The sequence below is a fragment of the Anabrus simplex genome, chromosome 6 (assembly GCF_040414725.1).
Source record: "Anabrus simplex isolate iqAnaSimp1 chromosome 6, ASM4041472v1, whole genome shotgun sequence".
Taxonomy (NCBI): Eukaryota; Metazoa; Arthropoda; class Insecta; order Orthoptera; family Tettigoniidae; genus Anabrus; species Anabrus simplex.
In genome coordinates, this window is record NC_090270.1 from 6,004,577 (window position 1) to 6,029,680 (window position 25,104).

General features: G+C 39.4%; 1 protein-coding gene across 1 annotated transcript in view; it reads left to right on the forward strand.

Moving 5' to 3' along the window:
- Positions 1 to 19,490, forward strand: part of LOC136875457 (sodium-coupled monocarboxylate transporter 1-like) — a 185,046-nt gene extending 165,556 nt beyond the window's left edge. Inside the window, exons 13-14 of the mRNA XM_067149006.2 lie at positions 14,331 to 14,550; positions 19,350 to 19,490. Coding sequence (XP_067005107.2) covers positions 14,331 to 14,550; positions 19,350 to 19,490 — 361 coding nt within the window. The remainder of the gene's footprint in view (positions 1 to 14,330; positions 14,551 to 19,349) is intronic.
- Positions 19,491 to 25,104: the final 5,614 nt, after the last annotated feature.

Below are 25,104 nucleotides of genomic sequence, written 5' to 3' on the forward strand. Positions count from 1 at the left end.
GGAGTTAGCTATCACCTCTAAATATGCTATCCCGACACATGGTAGCAGAACATTTTTTAATTATAATTAATATGTAGCTTTTTCGTTATACATATTGCATTATTAATCTGTGACTATTGCGTGTTTCTCAGATAACTGTCCATTAGGCATTAGGGGATGTACAAACCTTTCCACCCCTCCATCTTACAAGAATCTTTACCTGTCTGATTTACCGTCTGCGGATCTAATACCTTTTCCTAACACACCTGCCTCATCGGGTCAGATTTCCTCTTCCACAGTGGTATCTGATTTATTAACTACTGATGATATTAAACCATCTTCATTCGTTCGTCAGAATTCTGTTTCCACATCCACAACCTCCAGTTAATTCAGTTAACAGTTCCATCAATATACAACTCATCAAACAATCACTATTTCAGGTTCCCCCGTTGTTAGCTACACACCCTCGTAATCTTACTGTTCGGCTTTTCCATGCCAGAAAATTTTTAAATTTAAAAATGACACTTCCCCCAGTTAATTGGTCATTTTTCTTTAAAACCACTAGCCTTTTTCAAAATTTTGGACAGATAATATGTCTCATTTCTCTTCATGGTACGAATTGCGTACTGCTATACATAACTACTTTCTCCCTTATGAAATTCAATACAAGCTTATTGGGGAGTTCTTTCGACGGCACCAACTTCCGAGTGAATCGACACATGATTATTTGGATTCCATTACTACATACAGCGACGTGTTGAATATTGCTTAACCACCATTGAATTAATTTCCATTGTGCAATTTTATGTCATTCCTTCTTTTCGGCAATTATTTAATGCATTGAATCCCCCCACTTCCTTGTTTAATTTACACTGTATGGCACAATCTCATGCAATTTATGCATTATAAGATATTTCATATATATAACTCTTTCTCCCCAACCAGCTATATCAGTATCGCCGTCATCTCGTCCTCCCGATATTATTCGTCCACCCACGATTTGATTTCGTCGTAAGAGTACAGCTCACATGTCTAGAAATTGCCCCCTTATTTATTCGGGAAACTCCTTTCACCCTCGTCCGTAGGCGAGGGGACGTAATAATGGGGAAAACCTGCCAGTTCAGAATGAAATTGCTTCCGTTTCTTTGCAAAACGCGTCCTTAATTTCATCTGCGTCACAAAATTATTCTGCCTATTCTTTTACCAACTCTCCTCCATCTGTACCTAGCGCTTCCCATGTGTTGGCAACTATTAATTGAGTACCTACTCTCGCTTTATTAGATTCTGGAGCTGCTGTCTCGCTTATTAGTTTTAGCCTTTTTGAATCTATAAAAACACACACTCAGTGTGTTTCTGCTTCTAACCAAATGTGAAAATGCAATATTTTTCTTAAACGGTTCCCTTTTTAGTTGTTCCAGATTTATCCTCTCCTATTATTTCAGGTAACGATCTTTTTCTCATAGCGGCCTCATTCTGGATGCTGCCAATTCTACGGTTTCTTTTCATTTTCCTTCAAAATGCATTCCGTTGGTCAATACTGCTTTCCTTCCTTCTTCTTACCATTCCACCCCTTTTAATATTAGTTCCATTCACTCTCATCAAGTACAATTCTTACTTACTGAATTTTCCGACGTTATTACTCCGACCCTGGGAACTGTTAAAAACTTTTCTGCTCATATTGATTTAAGAGATACTACTCCTGTTCGTTCTTCTCCATATTTATTAAGCCCACCATGATTAAAATTCTCAATCAATTAGTTGGCAAGATGCTTCTTGATAATACTATCATTCCCTCATCATTTAATTACGCGTCTCCCGCATTTATTGTCGATAAACCCGATGGTTCATCAAGGTTCATTGTGGATTATCGAAAATTAAATTTTCGAATACTGTATGATGCTAATCCTATGCCAAAATTACAGTCAGCTTTTCAGCATTTTTCTAACTCAAAACTTTTCACTATTTTGATCTTATTTCGGCTCATTACCAGATACCGCTTGATGATATTAGTTCTCTATACACGGCTTTCAAATGGATTGTATCAATTCAAAAAGTTCCATTTGGTTTAAATTTCGGTTCACAGATTATGCAACGTTTCGTTGACGTTTTCTTTTCTGATATTAAGTACAAGTTTTCGTTTCCCTTTATCGATGATATTTTAATTTACTCTCCCGATTTTTCTTTTCAAGGCCAACATGTTCGTGAAGTTCCAACCTGTTTACGGTTCGTTGGGTTGACCATCAAACCCTCCAAGGTTCTAATTGCTCAATCATCTATAAAGTTTTTAGGCCACATTCTCAACTCTCAAGGTGTCGCTGTTGACTCTGATGGTCTCAGCTGATACTGCCCCTTTATTCCCGGTCGGCTCAGCCGGAGAGCGAAACTCCCAGTCGTGGACAGTTCGCTGTCGAGCCTTGCTTGTTTTTAAAGGGCAGGTAAGATACAAGGACTGACGACAATAAAAAACATTTAAAACAACAGGTTTGACATTTATTAAAACTAGCACTAAAACACAAATTTAACAAAATTAACAAACAAATCTTGATGATTTTGTTCAAAATTCTTCTCCACAAGTAGCCTGATTTGTTACATCTTCGTTATTCACTCATATTGAAACTTGAATTTAACTGAAATATACAATAAATACCCATTAGCCCACATCTGTCTTGAATAAAGAAAATAAAATAATGGTTGGATTATTAACCCATTACAAGAAAATTAAATAGCAATAAGCTTTCCATGGCTCGTAAATTATCCTATGCCATCCTAGGCTATCCTAGACTGTCCTAATCTGTCGAATACTATCGTGTGCTATAGTGATAGCGTCTACATTCACACAAAGAAAGTTTACATTTTATGAAGAAGTGAATTAATTGTGGCGTCATTAAGTTTCACAAATACTAACAGAAATATTATAACATTGTCGTCCTTCTCGTGAATAAATTCCGTTAACATTATTACGCGAGTTCTACTGAACTATGCTTTTGAAATATTTTAATAAATAAATTTACTCAAACATGTCTATTCAAGATTTTATCACCATTAAATACATTCACAAGAAATGTTATTTCCACGAAACTCCTTCGAAACTGCTCTGAATAATGTGTGAAATTAATCGATTCACGTTATCTGACGCCTCAAAAAATGAAGTTAACAATCTTTACAAATTTTGGGTACCTTGCCCATACAATTGAATTATTGCGCACTTATTCATTTTTGGCTGGTACCGTAATATTACTTTTACGTAAATTTTAAGTAAAACTTACTAAATGTTTTAACCATCTCAAAATTAATCATCACAAACAACGCTGAAACTAACCTGGGCCCAGCACGATGAACACGTGGCCAGGTCAGAACCATATTTCAATAAATCACAGAAAAGTGTAATTAACTACTACACTCACTCCACAATCACACAAATGGTACACGATTATTATTTACATACATTACGTTCGGATTCTGGAATTTATCATTAAGTTCTGATTTTTATTCTCTCACTCATAGAATTTTAAGATGACGTTATCGGATAAATATCACTCAAGACGCTCACAGAAATTTGATTAATATTGGGCAATCACTTATTCAGAAATAACAGAGTTCTCACAACGTTGAACATCAAGAATATCAGCTGTTCAATATTCAGAAGAATTGTCGACAATTAACCGGCACATAAATATATGTTAAACATTAACACCATCGAACCTGTGGTTCATGAGTCACGACAAAATTGTTATTACTTTTAAATCTTACATCATTTAACACGTGCTCCAAAATTTTCAGAAGACATGGTTAACTAGACACATACTTCCCAAATAAACTATATAATTTATCCCTCAGGATTCTGCCGTATTCCAGGCTCATATTCCACTTAATAGAGCACACATCAAACATTACACAATAAGAGCAAGTAACATTTATAACTCATTACCATTAACATTCCGTTTAACACGATCTACGATATTCTTCTTCTTGCGTTCCGGCCTTCTAAGGACCACGTTACAATTTCAATTGTTCCTCCCTAGTTGTTCTTTCCTTTTCTTCCAGTATTCTTTCATTGTTTCACTGTTTCTTTTTCCTGTCTTCAGTCCACTTTGTGCCTATTTTATTTTCCTTCCTCCCTTAGAATCCTTCCATTTATAAGACTTTCTTCCTAAAAACCTTTCTTTCCAATAATTCTTCTTCTCGTATGTTGTTCCTTTCCAGGTCTTTCTTGACTTCTTGAATCCAGATGGTAGTTGATTTCTTTTCCCAAAGGTACTTGAAGATTCGTTTAGTTAGTCTATTGTCATCCATTCTGTAAATGTGTCCAAGAAATAGCAATATCCTTTTTCTTATTGTTTCTGATATGTTTTCTACGTTCTGGTAAATTTCATTGTTACTTCTTAATTTCCAAAACTCTGCAATTCTTAGAGGACCTAATGTTTTCCTTATAATTCTTCTTTCTAATATTTCTAATTTATCAAGCTTCTAGTTCAGTGCTAGACATTCACTGGCATAAAGGCATTCTGGTTTCACTACTGTGTTGTAGTGCTTTATTTTAAGTTTCCTTGATAAGCACTTTTTGTTATAAGTATTCTTAGTTATACCGTACGCTCTTTCCATCTTTTGTATCCTCTCCTCTATAGCAGATTTTTCTAAACCATTTTCTTGAATTGTCTCACCCAAATATTTGAATTTTTACCTTTTCTATTTGACCAATATCCGTCACTAAAAACTTTGGGGTACTTTTTATATTCGTCAAAAAATTTGTTTTCTCGGCAGAGATCTACGATGTTGTTATTATTATTATGATTATTATTATTATTATCGTTATTATTATTATTAGTGCTGGACACTAATTTCACAAAATCTGAATTCGACACTGAATCTGATGACGCTAACTCACATAAAATCCAATGAAAAACGTGAGATGAAATTTACTGTGAAGTTCAACATGTTAAATGTGACATAAATTTTGTCCCACATGAGTTCAAACATTCGAAAATACTCTCAAAACAATCATCTTTATCGGTGAGGTTTATGATTTTAAATAGCACTCCAAGCTGTTGGAAGGACATTCAGAATCATATTACAAGACACACACAGTCTAACTACGCTAATAGCGTCCAACAAATCATACACTCACAACGTAACAACACTACCATTTCCTATAGGAAAGAAGAATGGAAATATTGTCAAAATGTTCTAATCTAATAGAAATACTACAATTAATGAATAAGTAAGTATTATTTCTAAAAGATGAACAGAAAATCATTATAAAGTGGTACTTAAATTTCTGATGAACGTGGATCTCTCCGTCGGTGACTGAATCTGCTCATATGGCAATCTGCTTCCTGTCGCTATCTACCCCAGGTTAGATAATGGCTACATCTTAGTTCTTCACGTTGACAGCAAAGTCGATATCCATAATCCTGTAGATTGCTCCCCTGGCGAAGATTATCGAACACGTAGAGGTTGACCGGATGAGAGCTGAAACTGACACAAATCTTTAGACTGTTTTCTCACACACAATCACGTGGAAAATATCGAAGAACAGTACGTAACTTAGTTCTCGAAAATCTGCTTCACTCGACGACTACCAGAAGACAAGAGATAAGAGAGCATTTATTCCTAAAACACAGGTATTTAAGCATTTACACCGAGTGGTTGTCTCTCGTAATTGGACATCGTACTTCCCCTGATAGGATCACATAATTGTAGAGATTACTGTCTCCAGAATATTCCACACGCGCTGCTAATTAGAGCGGCCTTGAAAGTTTCCCAGTAGGTCACATGACTCAGCTGGCCTGTCGATTGGAAAATCAATACTGTGCTCCCTGCCTGTCCAAACCGGTTCTCTATAAGAAGACGCGACTGCGTTGGCATAAACTTGTAACATATCACCCTCAGTGAAGGAACGATAACATCCCATTTCCACATACAATAAAATGTTCATTATAGGCAAAATTTGAAGGGGACAATACCTCCACCCAAGAATTTATAACAACTACGATCGTTCCTCGGCAGGATCGGTTTTTATGGAAAATATATTCCCAAATTCTCACAAATTGCGGAACCTTTATATTTGTTAAAAATAAAAGGAGTAAAATTTCATTGGGCTGACCTCAACAAACTTCATTTTGTACTCTGAATTTAAACTATCTCAGGCCCCTATTTTACAAATCACCGATTTTAATCTCACATTCGAACTTCCTACCATGCCTCCGATGTTGCAATTGCAGCGGTCTTGCAACAGAATTTTAATGGTCAGACACTCCCTATTGCCTACTTTAGCCGCATTTATCTCCGGCAGAACGCAAATACTCTATACACGAAACAGGAGGTCTTGCGTTTATCTTATCCATTGAACATTTTTCTGAATACCTTGATCATCGTGAATTTTTGGTTAGTACCGATAATCGGGCTCTTTCTTGGTTACTCAACAACCCCCCTAAAATAGGTCGAACTGGTCGGTGGTTTCGTTTCAAATTTTCGTTGACATTTATCTCTGGTTTCCATAAATCGGTCGCCGATGCTTTATCTCGTCTTTTTGACGACCAACTCTCCCATGATTCTGAAATCCATCAACTTCCCATAAATTCTGTCACCCCCATTTCATCTTTGACTAATTTTCCCCTTTGCTTTCAGTCCTGTTTAGATTACCAAAATTGGCCGATGACCTTAGATGTTCTACCCCTTTAAACAACAAGCATCATCATCATCATCAGATCACCAAAACCGTGACTCTTATTGTCAACAGATTATTAGATTATTCTGGTCCCTTTCGTCTACATAATCAACTCCTTATTTTCAAACCCACCCCTAATGCTACTCATCGTCTTGTTCTTCATCCTGATTTACAATATATGGTCTTTAAATACTTCCATAATTCCCCTGTTGGGGGACATTTTGAGATAGCTAAAACTTATTCCCGCTTGGCTTCTCAATTCTTCTGGCCCCGTATGAGGAGAGATTTAAATACGTGGATACGTTCTTGTGAGCTATGTCATAAGCATAAGTCCCTTAATCAGCAACCCTATGGCGCTTATGCTGCTTCTCCGGCTACTTTTCCTGCTGAAAAGTTTTACATTGATATTGTAGAACCTTTAGTCAAATACTCCAAATCTAATTCTTACATTTTCACCCTACTTGATGGCTTTTCAAAATCCCTTATCGTACGTCTGTGGTGGAATATATCTTCCCAAGTTATTATTAATCTTCTGCATAATCGAAATTTTTCATAATAGGTCTTCCTAAAGTTTTGATTTCTCACAACGCTACCATTTTTATATCTAAGCTCTTTTATGATTATTGTTTTTCTAATGGTGTGAGAAATATTTGCAATTCACCGTACCATCCACAAGCAAATATCGTTGAGCGACGTCATCAAAATCTGAAATCCTTGTTATCTATTTTTCATTCCCACGACGACAAATCTTGGAATAAGGAATTACCCCAATTTGTCCTTGCCCTTAATGCTACGGAGAATAGCTGTACATCTTACACTCCCGCAAAGTTGTTTCTGGCCGTGAATTGCATACACCCTTGGCTTTAACTTGGAACTTGTCACGGTTGCTTGAAAACCCTCCTCACTTACTTATTCAGTCTCAATTGAACGATGCTTTTCAGAAACTGCTTCAGGCTAGGCCGTGTCCGTACACCTACCTTCAAGCATTTTGATCTCGTTTTACTTAAGAATCAGCCCATTATTTCTGCTTCTCACAATATTTCCGCCAAGCTCTTTATTCGATGGCTTGGTCCATTTCGGATTCTTTCTTTTCCTTCCCTTACTACTGTTCTTATACAATCTGTTTCTAATCCTCAAGATATCAAGAATGCACATTCCTCTCACTTGGAGAAGTTTTCGGAATAAACCTTGGTCATGGGGGAGAGGGTGATTTTATCTCTCTCGCTCTTAGTCTTTCTTTCCCACATATTGTTTTTTCTCTTTTATCTACATTTGAGGGTACTTTGCGCATTGATATTTATGATTGATTAATATGTTTCCTTTTCCGTGCTCACTCACCTCCCACTACCTACCACTCCCTTGCTTGACTCCACCCATGATAATTTTACCCCTTATGGGTTGATTGTGAACTATTCATGGGACAAATACACTTCAAATATTGTTGTAAAGCCACATGCAAATTTTAAATACGGGTATATTTGGTCCGGACCATATCTCTCCATTCCTCCTATGTTTCTTCCTTTTTTGTTCTTTCCTGCACCCACCTCCCCTTTTCTCGTGATTTTTCCCTTTTCCCCAACATTTTGGTGACCTCATTTTCCTTTCCCTTGTATCCGCTCCTTGCTGCTAACGTCTGTACGTCCTTTCTACGAGGCGGGATCTCACCGCTACATTCTATAATCTTGGACTCTGCCTTCTTGCACATTTCGTCATCCATTCTGCAAACCGCCTGCTGCTCTACGCCTACTGTGCACGATTTTGCTTACCTCCCTCCTCCACTCACGTCACCTCGCTGCCTCCCGCCTATAAAAGCTCCGCGCCGAGTTGGGTTATGGAGTGATATTTGTGTGGAGGGATTTTCTGTCCTTGCGCAGCTGGACTGTACTGCTTGTCATCAACGGGACTTGTTTATACGAGGAGTGAGTGAACAACCAACATGGACACAAACTATTTTGTTACAACCTATTGGTCTCGCCCCCTCTGGCGTGACATTTAAAACTTGTTTTCACCACTTTTGAGCCGCTTATCGCCTCGAACTGTATTGCGGCTCTGTCTCCAACTAAGGACATTTAACTTTCAACTTAACTATTGGTGCCTTGTAGATCTTGGGACTGTCGTGCCTATTTATTTGGTACGAATTAAGCTAGTGGCAACTATCAAGGATTAGAGTGAGCAGACTTTCCCATCCTCTCTCCTCACCCTTCTCATGTGTCTCATGTGGATTGTAAAAATTACTCCCATTCGTCAATAACCAGTTGTGTGACCCTTATGGACATTCTATTTGAAATGGTTTGAAGTGAGATTATATTGCGGTATTTATGAGAAATGGCTTACTATTCCATTTTTTTACTTAAACTTTTCTCTATTATTAATGTTAGTACAAACCTAGTGGCTGTTCCATTCAAAATGGTTTCTTACCTTGACTTATTCTTTTAATTGTGAGAAGTGCCTATTACTCTGCTTTTAGATTTGAATTTACCCTCGTTCTTGAGTAATGTTTGGTACAGCCCTGGTGGTTTATGTCATTGTAGAATAACTCACAGCGCATGTTCACTCTAAATAATATTACGAGCAGTGTCTGTTGTTCAAATTTCGCACTTTGTTTCGTGCCATGCCCTTTCACCTTTCGTGTATCGTCTGTTGTATTGCAAATTATGTTTGTTCAAATAACGCGTGAGGCGTGCAAACTTCTCGTCAGACTCATTGTCATGCCTAAGCATTGTGTAGTAGTTACATTTCTATGGACGCACTTGTTGGGCTTGGGTGTTGTGAAAAAACTGTTTTCGAGCGTTATATAGAGAAAAATATTGTAAATCTTTTCTGTTAGTCTTAATTGTTATACATTTCTTAACAATTATTTTCAAAATGCATATTGTTGCCTCTTGGTTGTCCAAGAAAGAAAGAGACATTTTCTTATCCTGTTTCATCCAGATGATCCAGATGATCCTGTACTTACCACGGCCTTTCCTCCTGGGTCTGTCCCACAGTATTGCTTCCTACGCATAATGAACTCTGCTGCAAAATTGTGTGGTAATACCTACTTGGTTCAATTCTCGATCCATACGCCCTGCTCAGACGTCTGAGTTTCTTGGACTGTATTAGCTTCACCACGAGTGTATTTAAATTATGTTGTGACTTCTCTGACTCAAAAGGTTGCGTTCTACTCTACTGGCACGAAGACTTTCCCTTCATACGCTCACCAACTTAGCAGGCGTAAATAAGTGTAAACAAATCACATATAAACATGCTATCCCGACAATTGCCAAGGTCCTCCGCAAACAAAATGTAAAAATTGTGTTTGGCACCGTCACTAAATTTGCTCACAGTCTAGGTAAAACCAAGGCAGAATTGTCCCCATTTTTACATCCGGCGGTATATGAATTTCCTTGTACTTGCGGCAGGCTATACATTGGCCAAACATGCTTGTCCATTGGTACTCGTATCAAGGAACATGAACGAAATATTCGTCTAAACCAACCAGACAAATCAGCAATAGCTGAGCACGCCCTATCGTCGGGTCATAATGTCGTGTTCCAAGATCCCCGAGGACTTACCCACACTAGACACAACAGGTCCAGGATGATACGGGAAGCTGTGGAAATACGTAGAAAACGCAACGATTTCAACAGAGACACTCGCAACCAATTAAGTAATACGTGGTTGTAGGTCCCTTCACTATTGTTATTTCGTTTCGGTGTTTCCAAATTCGTACGGTCCTCTTCACCAGGGGTTTCGTCAATATCATACTTTCGTACGTATGTACATCTGTTTTGTGACTCCTTCACAGATTGATTCTGAAGGTTCCCTGAGCTTCCGCTGTGTCGCGTACGGTGACGAATGAACGTACCGCTTCCACTTATACAATTAACGTCTAAATTCAAACGCCACTCTTGGAGAAGACTTCCTCGTGAGCAGTCGAGACTTTCTTCTGAAGACGCAGAGCAAATTTCTTTGCGAAAAGTAAAGAATTTCACCTATATCTTGACACGGCATACGCCTGTCTATAAGTACGGGCCGTGAAAGCACCAATGGTAACGTATAATAATAATATGTCTTACAAAACATCCATTCTTATTGCGACCGTCAATTATCAATAGTATATTCCAAAGAGAAAACAGAGGGTAATTGTGGGTGCTCACCTTCTCAGTTCTTCACAGTAGGAATCCCATCTATACATATAAAAGCAAGTCGGGCTGGAGCGATGTATATATAAATATTTAAAAATGAAAAAAGACGTGAATTAATGAGGCACTTCCAAAAATCTCAGAAATTTGAAACTTGGTACGAGGGAAACTGATGACCCCAGGATCCCTAGAAAAATCGGAAATTCTCAAAATTCCCTGAAGGGGGCACGCTGGGGGGGGGCTCAAATTTTGGGCTCAGCATAAGAACACAGTCGTATAGTATATCCAAAACGATAACCTATAGGTTTCGTGGGCTCTAAAATTTTCGGGAATTTCCTCATTTTTATCCCCTATCCCCCCAAATCAAGATGGTGGCACAACCTGCCAGACGAGGTAGACAATTGAAATTTGGTGAAATTATAGCTTTTGGTCCCTAACCGACGGAAAAATTCCAAGATGTTCAAATTTTTCACTTTTTACCCCCAAAGATATCGAAATATGGAGGCAATTTTAATGACTGTGCTATTTTTTGGCTAAACGGTAAGTCGTATCACAAAACGGATGGCACAATGTCACTTCAATTCGGAGTGATCTACAACTTTGGTCCTGTGACACTTTGTCGTATCTCGCTCCCTTATACGTTAAATTTGGCCGTATTTCTGGATTGTTCGTAAATTTGGTGATTTTTACAAGTATATTTCATTGTTTGACACACTTATAAGAGTGATAGGATCATCGCGTTATGTGCGCACATTGGCACGATTAAGGGACATATGTGTACCAAATTTCATGATTCTAGCTTATACATAAGTAGGTAAAATGTAATGTAAAATGTTAAAAATGCACCCAAATTTCACCCTATTCAAAATTTGAACTCAATTTACCCCCTTAATATGGGAGATACGAGGATATGGTTTAGAAACAAACATGTAGAACGATAAATGAGGCGTCTGATGGCGCAAACCGTTTCTTAATATCATACACCGTTTAGGAGATATGAATCTCGAAGTGGAAGTCTGCACTTTTCAACGTGCTCATGCTTATCCGTCATCTATATAAATAAAATCGTAACGACTGTGTGTCTGTACATTGATTATTTTGGCGAAATTTCCGTACAATTATCCGTTTCGGGTGTAATAATGACCATCTGCATCATTGTTAGCTTTGGTGTCTGTTTGTTTGTTTGTCTGTTTGTCTGTTTGTCTGTCCTTCTATAACTTGAGAACTACTATATATATTTCCACCAAACTTCATATTTAGAATCCGCCTGTCCTTGGGTAGGTTTTAGCGCTAAAAATAAAATCGTAACGACCGTGTGTCTGTACATTGATTATTTTGGCGAAATTTCTGCACAGTTATCCGTTTCAGGTGTAATAATGACCATCTGCATCATTTTTAGCTTTGGTGTCTGTTTGTTTGTTTGTCTGTTTGTCTGTTTGTCTGTTTGTCTGTTTGTCTGTTTGTCTGTTTGTCTGTTTATCTGTCCTTCTAGAACTTGAAAACTACTAAATATATATTTCCACCAAACTTCATATTTAGAATCCACCTGTCCTTGGGTAGGTTTTAGCGCAAATATCGTTTCTAAATCCCTGAACTGAGTGTGGATTTTTACGAAACCGAAACCGTGATTTTGCACTCCCTCAAAGTATACACAACCGAACTTAATTGAAATCGACCTGCCTTAATGAAAATTAATTTCTAAACCTTTTTTTCTCATGTGCATCATTTCGATAACAGGATTTTGTAAGGGAGATATCATTAACGGACCGTTTTTCGGTACACATCCCAGCGGACTTAACGCAAGAGCGGGTGCGTGTAAAGCGTACTTCTTACAACTTGAAAACTAACAAGATATTTGAACCAAACTTTATATATAGCATCCATCTGTCCGAGGGTAGGTTTCCTTGGAGTCTGTTAGTTAGTTAGTTAGTTAGTTAGTTAGTTAGTTAGTTAGTTAGTTAGTTAGTTTGTTTGTTTGTTTGTTTGTTTGTTTGTTTGTTTGTCTGTTTGTCTTTCTCTAACTTGAAAAGTACTGGATATATTTCCACCAAACTTCATATTTAGAATCCACCTGTCCTTTGGGGAGGTTTTAGGGCAAATATTGTTTCTAAATCCCTGAACTAATTGGGGGTTTATACGAAACCGAAACCGTGATTTTGCACTCCCTCAAAATACACACAACCAAACTTAATGGAAATCTACCTGCCTTAATGGAAATTAATTTCTAAACCTTTTCTTCTCATGTGCATCATTTCAATCACTTACAGGAAAGATAGTATGATCAAACTCTACACGAACATTGGCCCACCCAGTACCCATATGTGAGCCAAATGTTATGTCACATCATTATCCGAAAAGTAATGCAATGTAAGATATTCTTACACAAATTTCAACCTATTCAACGTTTCTGATTCAATCTGACCCATGAATAGATTAGATGCGAGAAAATATCATAGGACCAGCCATTTAGATCGCTAAATACTGCGCCTTACGGTACAATCCTTTGTCGATATGACGTACCGTTTAGCAGCAGTTAATCTGTAAATGAAGGTCTGCAATATTGTAAACATTCATATACTTTCGTATGTCCATCTGTATATATTCACTGATGTCGATTTGTAGCGATCGAGAAAGGATGTGTCTGCTATTGTAATCAGTACGCCTACACCGACTTTGACTGCTGGCAGTAGGAATGGGGTCCTTCTCCAACTCCTGTGTAACTGGCATTAGTAAGGAGGGCCTACCATTTTAATGAATAATTCACTTTTCGATTTGTCTTGCAGAAGGCAAGGGATCATGCAGTTTTGTTCGAAAGTCCCCTACTCTATTGTGTTTGGCTCTAGGCCAGGGTGCCCGCCATTATAAACAAATGTTCCAATCTAAAATTTGACTAGCATTAGGCATAGTGGCCTGCTATTTTCATGGAAACTCACTAATTCTGTGTGACTGGCAGTAAGCTGGCTAGCAGCAGTAAAAAGGGACTGTCATTATAATGATAACTGCACAACTCAATTTTGATTGGTGGTAGGGAAGCTGCCTGGTATTGTAATAAAAACTCCTCAACTGTAACCTGTCTGAAAGTAGGAAATGGGTCTGCCATTGTAACTGAAACTCCCCAAATCGATTGTGACCGCGCAGTAGGCATTGGGGCCTGCAATTATAATGTAAACTTGCCAACTCGATTGTGAATGGCAGTAGGCAAGTGAGCTGCCGTTATCATCACAACTCCGCAACCCTCACTTTACATTGGAAACCACGTATGTGGACCTCCCCATGCTATTTCTCGGATAAGGCTAAGAGACATGCAATTTTAAAACAATCTCATTTGCTGCACGCACAGTATTTACATCGATATCCGTATACAATGTAGAATACCGTAGCGAAGCACGGGTACATTTGCTAGTCCGCTATAAAATTATTATGTGTTTCAATCTGAATGAGACTTCCAAACCCTCCCATAGGCACGGAGCATAAATTAAATGTGGGCGCAGCTCGTGAGGCGTAAAGGCATCGGAACCCTCCAATAAACTTTGTTGAGAAGAAGTGTCCCGTTAAGTGAGTGTTGTTTGTGTGTCCAGTGACGTCTTCGTGCTGTTCCGTATTTCTTACCTGTGGTACACCGTGCTGGGCGCTGTGGTCACCATGGTCGTGTCTCTGGTGGTGAGCTTCGCGACGGGGCCCAACGATCCCAGGGACGCAGACCGCCGGTTGCTGAGTCCAGTCGTCAGGTGGATGATGCCGCAGCACAACACAGAGGACGCTCTCAGCAAGGGGTACAAGGTAGGTCCATGTTTCACTCACTTGTTACTGCCTCCGTGCTGGCAACGTCAGTCTTGTTACTCATTACTGAGTGTCGTGACCCCACTGTTAGAGTTAGATGCCGGTTCTCGGCTCGCAATCACAGAACATCAATGGATATCAAACCGCACTGATCAAGAACGTGTTAGAGTCAGAACTTGTAAAAGGCGAGCAGAAGAATCGGAAGATCTTATGAGTTAAATCGAGAAGTTCAGCACAACCATCTCAACAACGCCAAGAACAATTAGATAAACAGCGAAGACGTATGAAGGTACAATATCAGAGAGATCAAGCTTCATATCAGCGAAATGTGTATTCATATCAATCGGATATTCAGTACAATATATCACGTAAATTTGTTCAAATCGGAAAAAGGGACAAAGTTTGCCCGCACTGAAATGTAATGCAGAAACCCCAGGAGTGTGCTGCGGGAACGGAAAAGTGAACTTGAGCAGCCATAAGAATCACTGAAAAGTTTGCTAAATATAATTACTGGTGATTCAAAATATTTCCTCAAAACATAAGAAATATAAATTCCTTTTTCAGATGACTTCATTAGGCGCTAACGTTATAGCAGAACATTTTTTGCCGACATTTAAAATTCAGTGACAAATTTATCACAGATCATTACTCTTTCCTTCCTTTTCCCAAATCCATTTCATCGGAGATAAAAATGTCGAACTGAATGCACGCTGGGGCAAAAAATGTTACATGTCAACAATAATTAACTCGGATGTTCAAAAGTGCAATTGATCTCATGTTCGCTGCCTCTTCTGTTTCACCCGATATAACGGGCCTATCGCGGACCGTGGCTGGTTGGAAATTACGCCTGTTGTCATTAGACGTCTTTCAACACGGTGGAATGTCGGCTGTCGGGATACCGTTCCTGGTACAGACGCCGTGCCTCGAATGTGTTTTGTCTTGCTTCCCCATAAATGAGGAGCATGTCAACGCATTCCTCTGTGAAAAACATGCCGAATGACAGCATACAATACAGTACATTCAGGCCCTAACCAGCGGAGGATGCGCAAGGCACAAGATAAATAACAGCGTCATTCTACTGTTTTAAAGGGGCAAATGTGGGCCTTTGCTTACGTATTTAAACATCATACCGATGCAGGATTTGATCCGCCGTTGTCACATTCCGTCAACTGCGAGATGAACGCTTAACGAAAACAGCTACGCTTCACCGCTTGAAACCTACTGCTAGTAGGACGTATGCAGAGTACATACGCCATTCGGTTCGGTGTTTAAAACATTCATTACTTAACTGTTACCTAGTTTTATGCATTAACTCCGTTCTTCGTTACACCCGGTCACGAGGCACGACACATCAACACAGTTACATGGTAAAAGAAAGTTGCTACATGATTTCAAGGCGTCATGTTTTGCTGGGGGTCATAATCGTGTGGAAAATGTTTTCACTGAACATTAGAAACATACAGTACGCCTGCAGGGGAATAGTACCCACATAATCACGTGCACGTTAGTTGGACGGCAGCAAACGAAGTGGAAGGGGCTGCTGAATAACACTGTACAGTAAGCAAAGGGGGTTGACGACACTGGCAGACTCATCAAAGCCACTTCACCCGTCGAATTTTTTATATTGACTTCATAGGACGATTACCACTTGTATCTATAAATCCCTATTTTTTGTCGTGGTGAAGGAATATTCAACATTTCCTTTTGTATTACCTTGTCCTGAAGTATCCACCGTGATTGTGCTAAAATATTTCAGTTATCTTTTGGGCATGTTATTCATTCTGTCCGAGGCTCGTCTAGACTTTCCTGACTGCTCATGGAATGAAGTGGGAAACTGCCTCACAACATGCTTTGTCGATCCTTGCGAATGTGTGTTCCAACATCAGCGGAGACATTCCTTACACTACGTTCAGGTTTAATGAACTGGCATGTCCGAGCTTCCAAGTATGATCCATTAATTTTTTTTGCTAGGGGCTTTACGTCGCACCGACACAGATAGGTCTTATGGCGACGATGGGATAGGAAAGGCCTAGGAGTTGGAAGGAAGCGGCCGTGGCCTTAATTAAGGTACAGCCCCAGCATTTGCCTGGTGTGAAAATGGGAAACCACGGAAAACCATTTTCAGGGCTGCCGATAGTGGGATTCGAAGCTACTATCTCCCGGATGCAAGCTCACAGCCGCGCGCCTCTACACGCACGGCCAACTCGCCCGGTGATCCATTAATTGATGAAATTCTTCTCATCAAAGTAAATCCTGAGTATGCACATGTTCTTCTTCGTAATGGCCAGGAACGACACTTGACTCCTTCAGGTGATGCACTCTCAGTTGACACGTGACTCATCTGTCAACAGAAGACAGAGATGTTTCGTATCAGGATACGCCAGTAGGGACGTTCGTGTTCGACGTTCAGAGAGACTGCGAAGGCCTCCTCAATATCTTCCTGATTATGTGACATATCGATGTTAAAAATTTAAAGTGGTTTTGGCATGAATATACCTTAAGGCTGGTGGCCATTTGAAATTAGCAGACGTTTGTGGATGGCCGAGATCGGGAGACATATTTACGATCAATTGATTTTCGCAAAGAGAATAGTGGTTTCTTTTTGCAAAAATGCTCTACATTCGTGAACAACACAGAACCAAGAATCAATGAAGTTAGTCACCCACGATATTCATTGTATCTCAGTGTGACCACAAAGGATCGCCCGTTTTCGTTTAGTTGTTATTAGCATAGCACTCGGCGTATGCACACACAACCTCGCCTCAATTCTCTGTGACCTGGACGGTTTTGTTGATATTTCAATATAAATACGCGAAGTAGGAGTGAGCTCGTATTATTCTTTTGCAGAATTTACGCCACAACGAAACTTCTTTGGCTATGGCGGGATAGGACAAGGCTACCACTGGAAGGAAGCGACCAAACAGCCTTGCCTGCTATGAAAATGGGAAACTATTGTGAAGGTTTGCAACGAAGCTAACATCTCGCGAATGCAAGGCCGGAGCTACACGCGGACAACTGAACTACAGAGAGTTTGGGCCTGTCCAATACAACTTGCTTTATAAGTTGCCAGAAGAAGAAAACTAGAGAAGCGAGGAGATATACAGTGGTAGAGAAGTATATAAAAAAGTAATGGGGTTGTACTACAGTTACCCGAGAAATTATTCACTCAATAGAAATAGGGCTACAAATTACTTTTTCAAAAAGTGATCAGTAAAATCAATATTACAGTTACATAAGAACGACAGTCTGTAGGGAACTAACTGACATTGTTTAACAAAGCATATAGACTATACATTAAGAGGCTGCAATCACTGAGTGAGGCTAAACATGACTCCTTGCAATTTAAAATGATCGCTCCCAAACAAAGTTTCCATGTCACACTCATGTTCTCAATTTTATTAGGGCCCACTCATTCAGCTAGGGCAATGCAACTTCCATAACGCCATTTGTTTCTTGCTGTGCCACAATAAATCACGTGTGAACTCATGAAGTCGTAGTACAGGAGTATCTAAATCTCAACAAGATGCTGCGGGTAAATGAACGAATGCACAGCACTGAATATATTTATCAACATAGGGTAGGCCAAATGCACATCAAATTCCAACTTCAGAGAACTGGGAAACAAAGAAACCACCTTAACCATTGCGAAAATCAATTGATCATAAATATATCTCCCGCTCATGTCCTTCCATCAACGTCTGGTTATTTTAGATGTCCACCGGCGATAAGACATAGTGTGCATGGTTGCTAGTTAACACGGTCTGGCCATCCATCTATACCTTACATCACAGCCTCCACGGTTACTAGGTAACATTGCCTGGCCATCAATACATACCTTACATCACAGCCTCCACGGTTACTAGGTAACATTGTCTGGCCATCCATGTACATACCTTACATCACAGCCTCCACGGTTACTAGGTAACATTGTCTGGCCATCCATCTATACCTTACATCACAGCCTCCACGGTTACTAGGTAACATTGTCTGGCCACCCATGTACATACTTTACATCACAGCCTCCACGGTTACTAGGTAACATTGTCTGGCCATCAATACATACCTTACATCACAGCCTCCACGGTTACTAGGTAACATTGTCTGGCCATCCATCTATACCTTACATCACAGCCTCCACGGTTACTAGGTAACATTGCCTGGCCATCAATACATACCTTACATCACAGCCTCCACGGTTACTAGGTAACATTGTCTGGCCATCCATGTACATACCTTACATCACAGCCTCCACGGTTACTAGGTAACATTGTCTGGCCATCCATCTATACCTTACATCACAGCCTCCACGGTTACTAGGTAACATTGTCTGGCCATCCATGTACATACTTTACATCACAGCCTCCACGGTTACTAGGTAACATTGCCTGGCCATCAATACATACCTTACATCACAGCCTCCACGGTTACTAGGTAACATTGTCTGGCCATCCATCTATACCTTACATCACAGCCTCCACGGTTACTAGGTAACATTGTCTGGCCATCCATGTACATACTTTACATCACAGCCTCCACGGTTACTAGGTAACATTGTCTGGCCATCCATCTATACCTTACATCACAGCCTCCACGGTTACTAGGTAACATTGTCTGGCCATCCATGTACATACCCTACATCACAGCCGGCACTGTTGCTACTGTTACACTTCCGTCATACATTTTGTCGCATTACGTTACAATGATGTTCGGTTGAACCCTAGTCATACATATTTATGTCAATAGATGTAAGTTTTAACAGTCAGGCTCTGTGTTTTAATGTGGTCTGGTTCTTTTTACAGCCCGTGGAACTACTTGACATCGAAGGTTCTGATCGTCACGAGAACACAACGCGAAGCATCGAGGAATGTGCAGTGGCTGGTCCCAGAAAAAAGTTCCAAGATGTAGGCCTATATGGTGGAGATTTAACTGAAGAAATGTGATATTTCCGTTCCCGTCGTCTATAACAGATATAAATATATACTTTTCTCTCAAACCCGTGTCAAGCATATGAGTAATAATGTACCGTTATTAAGATGTTTAATCAGAGTACATACCACTCGTAGCTAGGCTTTATGATGACTCAGGCAAACGTTTGATAATCGCACCTGCTACATAATTTAAAATGTCAAGAATATTAATATTTTTCTTTCAAATTGTTATATACAATTAATTGAACATACCTTAAAAGGCCATCTTAAAGGGGTTGCCCTATGTGTTTAATTAATCCACGTCTTCTGAGGCGTGTCTTATAACAGCATAATTATTTAGTCGAGGTGCCTGATAATGTCCCTGTTTTCGCCTGGTTGTATTTTCCAATACGGCATTGGTATAAGGGTATATGCCACAGGTCTGTAAAATAAATATTTAATGTATATAAACGAACGATATGAAAATGATTTAAAATGTGGTGCACTAAAATAGCAGTTGTCTTAGTTAAATTTATTGTTCTCATCTGATGCTTTCCCTTCCCAATATGTCTAAAATAGAGCATTTCAGGTTTTACATTCATATAACAAAACAGTCTGAAAACATCACTGGAAAGGAGGAGCGCTAACTTTGGCGCTCCCCGCCCTCTACTGCACTGTTAATATTACATAATGCGACTAATATTTTTGTAACAGGGTTTTCCAACATATTAAAGTGTACATAGAACGCCTATCATTAAGTTAGCACAGGGTTAGAACAACAACAACCACTTTCCATAAACTTGCACCATGTCTAAAATTTAATGTCAATATCCGTACAACTTTAAAAATATTTTAAAAATGGCAAATATCGGAGATGTTCCTTGAATACTCTGTTGTAGATGAACTGCACTGTCAAAGTTTCCCCCAACTTCACAGTCAACACCTTCAGTAACTCGAACCTGTGTTCACTTCAAGCTGTCACTGGTTTTAAGTCGCAGGGAGCTTGAACTGAACAAGCATGATTACACCGACACAGCATTTAAATAATATGAATTAAAAAGTAAAACAGAAGAAGCGATGGAAATGGTTCATAAGCTGCCGTGCCTTAGTAGCGCCCCTGTATTTCAATTGTTCCGCTCACAGTAGAGTTTGTAGAGAATAAAAAGTATCCTAGATGGCACTTTTGGTCCTTCAACACTTTTAGGAAACTCACTATGAACCTTTCCCGTCCATCTACATGCAGTAGACATAGCTAAAGATGTTACAATTTACTCACTGCGTAGTGTTGCTCATCGATGTCCAGATTCCAGCTGTTTTTTACAGGTAGAATATCTGTGGTGTTGCGTATAAACTGCTCCACATATTCTGGAAATGGGTGATCGTAAAGTGTCATGAACGCATATATATGTTAAATATCTCAAGATGTCAGAAAAATATTGAGAAAATTCTGTTAAAAATATATGAGTAGTGAGAGCAGCAGATGTTCACACAGAGTGCAGACGATTTAATTTTCCTGAATCAGTATTTTTCGTGGATGAAGACGCCGGTAAGGTCAATGACTCTGGCATCATCATGACGTCATCTTCTCAGCCGGCCTTCTCAGCAGAGCAGTCACCTGTTCTCTCAGGCTTAATGGCCGGGTCTACGTCCGAAGTTGTAGCTTGCAGACCTGAAGTTCGCACTCCCTGCGTGGCGATTATCTCAAGCTGCATCGACTCCAACACCCTATAGCTTCTAAGGAAAGAGACAACAGGGAAGATTGGAAACGAGTGATACTGTAGGAAGTATCTGCCTTTCCTCATGTCAAATGGTCGGATGAGGTGAGTGGTGTAATTGGGTAGTGAGGGTCGGGAGAAAACCACAGACGGCAAAAGTAGAAAGGTGCCTACACGTAAAATTTGAATAATTGCAGACAGCACATGCAAGGATGCGGGCTGGATATGTCGAGGTAATAGTTTTGGTCAGAAACAAGTATCATGCAAAAGTCACTAACACATTCCAAGCCAGTCTCTTTATTCGGGGGATCAGTACATCCAAGCACTGCTGTGGTTAGCGCGGGCCTTGCTGCTTACCAAGCTATACCATATCGCACAGCCCGGTGCCGTTGAAGTCCCTGGTTCCTACAGGTCATTCCATGTTAAGAAAACAGTATTGATCTTATGACAACAGGATTACTATATCGAACAGCTCTGCTCAACACTATTATGGGAAAACAGCAGCACATAAATTTGTAAAATTCAGTATTTAAATTCAAGACAAGAAGCGGAAGAAACTAAGCTACGGGGTGTACATAGGGGCTATTTTTGGTTTGTACAGAATCAAAGGTAGCATTGAAGTGCAAGGCAAACTGGGGGAGAAAATAGAAAAATAATTGTTGCGGACTCGAGGGATGAGGCATGCATATAATTGCATTTAATAATTTTATACAGACAATAAAGGCTAGAAAACCGACGCAACAAACAAAAGATCACAGTATTAATGTTAAGGAAAGAAATTACACGCGTTGGCTTTTCGCATAACTCTCACTCAACACAATTACGCACTTTTTTAAACCTAAGAACGCACGCGCAACAAATAAATACTATAGACGACTTAACTACAAAAGTGAGCTGCCCGCGGTTCACGCAGTGAAGAACTATACGAGCAACACAGAAGGAGGAAAATGAAGGAAGGCAATGAAGCGATGGCTGTTCCCGCCATTGTGCTTCCTCTCTACAAATGTATTTATGAAAAAGAAAATATTATGTAGTATTTTAATAACTCACGGGCAAATATTCCTCGTCCATTTTATCTTTCATAATACATTACAAAGTACAGTTTAATATCCCTTAGTCATTAGGAATTATGGGTGTCTCAGAGGGGGTGTGTTCACTCCTTGTAGGTCTATAAGAGCAATACTGTTTTCTTAACATGGAATGAGCTGTAGGTTCCGATCCCGGACAATGCGGGAGCGTACTGAAGGAGGCAGACTCAAAGCTGAGGGCCTCCTTGCTCTCTGCCAGAGCAATAGCTCTATATACCGGGCAACAAAAATGGGCGGGCGGGTGGCTGCCAGCACAGTTGACACAAACGGAACCCTTTCTAGCTTTGTAGATGTGATCACCAGAACAGTGATTACAGCGTGTGAGGAGCCCTCAGGTACCCGGTCGATAGCTCTGTGCAAGCAACACCGAACATATTAATACCAGGATCACCGCGCGCCAAACGAACACCGAGTCGAGTGCCAGGTCCACAGTACTGGTAGCTAGGAAGATGATCGATCACCTTATTGATGGGTCCATTTCCAATATACTTTCTCACCTTTCTCCAGCACGTCTCTGCATCACTTTCTGCGAGAGTTTGCTTGCTCTCCTCGCTGTCGTGGTAAGTGTTCATAAAAGAAGTAAACTCCTTTCTTAGGCTCGTGATACAGTCTAATGCGTTGATATGTATGACACTGCTGAAGGTCTCTTAGCTAAACTTCACTTGTTCATGATATAGACTACATGTCTGAATCTTTGACAGGACAGGATCTTGCTTCCACTCACGAGCCACCAGATCTTCTAAACAGCATTCGCAACTACATTTAACAAAAATGCCTTTGATAATACCACGCGATGAGCGACCCGCGTTATGATGTGGAGTGGTCGTGTAGTACCCAAAAAACAGACCGTCGGCTGCTCAGTGACGTATGCCATAACTACGTATGTTAACATACATTTACGTCAATAATAATGAGCAAGGGAATTTTCATCATAGGTAGTATGTTCCAGGTGGACGCAACACGATATATGAACATTCAGAGAGTCATTTGCAAAAATAACGAAAGTGCATTATCAGAAAATGAAGGTTAGGTGAAGGAATATTAGTTAACTATAAATGATAAAATGAGTACCAGAAATCGAAGAGAAAACCTTCTCCCGATCAATTCAAGATATACAAGTCAAGTAGTGTGGGAGTAGAACATTATCTACAAATGGAATTTACGGCGGCAACTGGTAATAATCTCAAATGTCAGAGTGACAAACCAATAATACTCAGCAATACAGCATCTGCCTACCAAAAATGTATCGTAGGATGAATTAAATAAGAATGGACCACATGTTTGTATTCGGTACACTCGTCAATCATTAACCGACACTCAGCGATATTTCTGTGGTCATTACACAGTTATTATCCATTCTATGCGTAGTTACATTGTCTTTGACATCTCGTGTGTGACACGATTGCATTACCTTCATAAGTACTACTGGTGAATTGCATTTCAAAGCCTGTCTACGGTGACATATCAAATGTCACCAACACTCCGTTGACATGCCGCTTTGATAAAAAATTGTCCCGTATATTACCATAAATATTTTACTATCAACTCAACTAAATACCTTTAGATAATATTCAGTGGTTTAGTTGTTTATATCCACTAAATAGTTTATATTCCTCGGTGCTACCTAACATTGAAAAATTACGCCTTTATTTACCTTACAGTCTCTTTGTTTATTCTCAAATACAACGAACCAAGTCGTTCATTACAACTTAAAATGTGTAAATGATCATGCAATAACTCTCGACAAATACATGTAGAGAAGTAGGAGTAGAATCATCGTAATACTCTCTAAATTAGTATGACATAACTCAATCTAGGAGTACGAAAATAAACAGACTTGGGACGGTAGTAGCTCTCAATATCGTATTAAATATGACGAACGGAAACGAACTAAACAATACTACCTTGATTAAAAACGTAGTTAATATTCCAAAAGCATCTCCAAAGAAATGTAATAATGAAAATCCAAACAAAATCAAAGTTCACATAAAATTAGCAGCACACCAATGCTTTGTTCAGTACCAAAAATATTATTGATGTTTTATTCCCAGTCGAATATTTAAATTAATGGTCACCAAGTTCGATAAGTACTCCAAATTCTAAAAGAAAATAAATGAATACCGCATACCATAGGCCAATGTTCCTCGAATATGCAATGAAAAATAAAATATGTGCATTAACTTCGACGTTATGTGAATGAATATTTCCACAATACGATGGTAAACAAAATATTCCATCTTGAAATCAAATGTAAATAAACACCCATATTACACTCCAATGCACGCAGTTAGAATAGGACACTTCCAACATGTCTCCATCCCTTAACGGCGAAATTACGACCAAACACACTTAATGTAATAGAATGTACACCTTCAAAATAAATTCCTACTGAAAATAAATCGGAACAAAATTTCAAACCACAACACATGCTTCAAAACACACGCATCTGGGAGATTCTGAAGAAACTACTCTTGTAGTTAAATATCACCTCACATTCGTACTTTCTCGATGAACAAATAATACCGTATTATTGCCAATATAACATGACGAGGTGCGCATTACTGATACCGCTGGATCTGAAATAAATACGTCAGGTGGATAACTGCTTTCTAGGCTTAATTATGTCTGATCCTCGTGTCACTAACTATGCAAGTCAGTCTAGTTACTATATATTGTGCTTAGCGAAGACATATGCTTCCCCTATATTATCTCACATATTCATTCTAATACTCGTAGACAGTATCAAATATTTAGCACACTTGAAAATAATATCGACGACTTATCATGTCCCGTAAACAGTACGAGGGCCTTATTAAACTCACGGACACTACTAGCTCCATATCC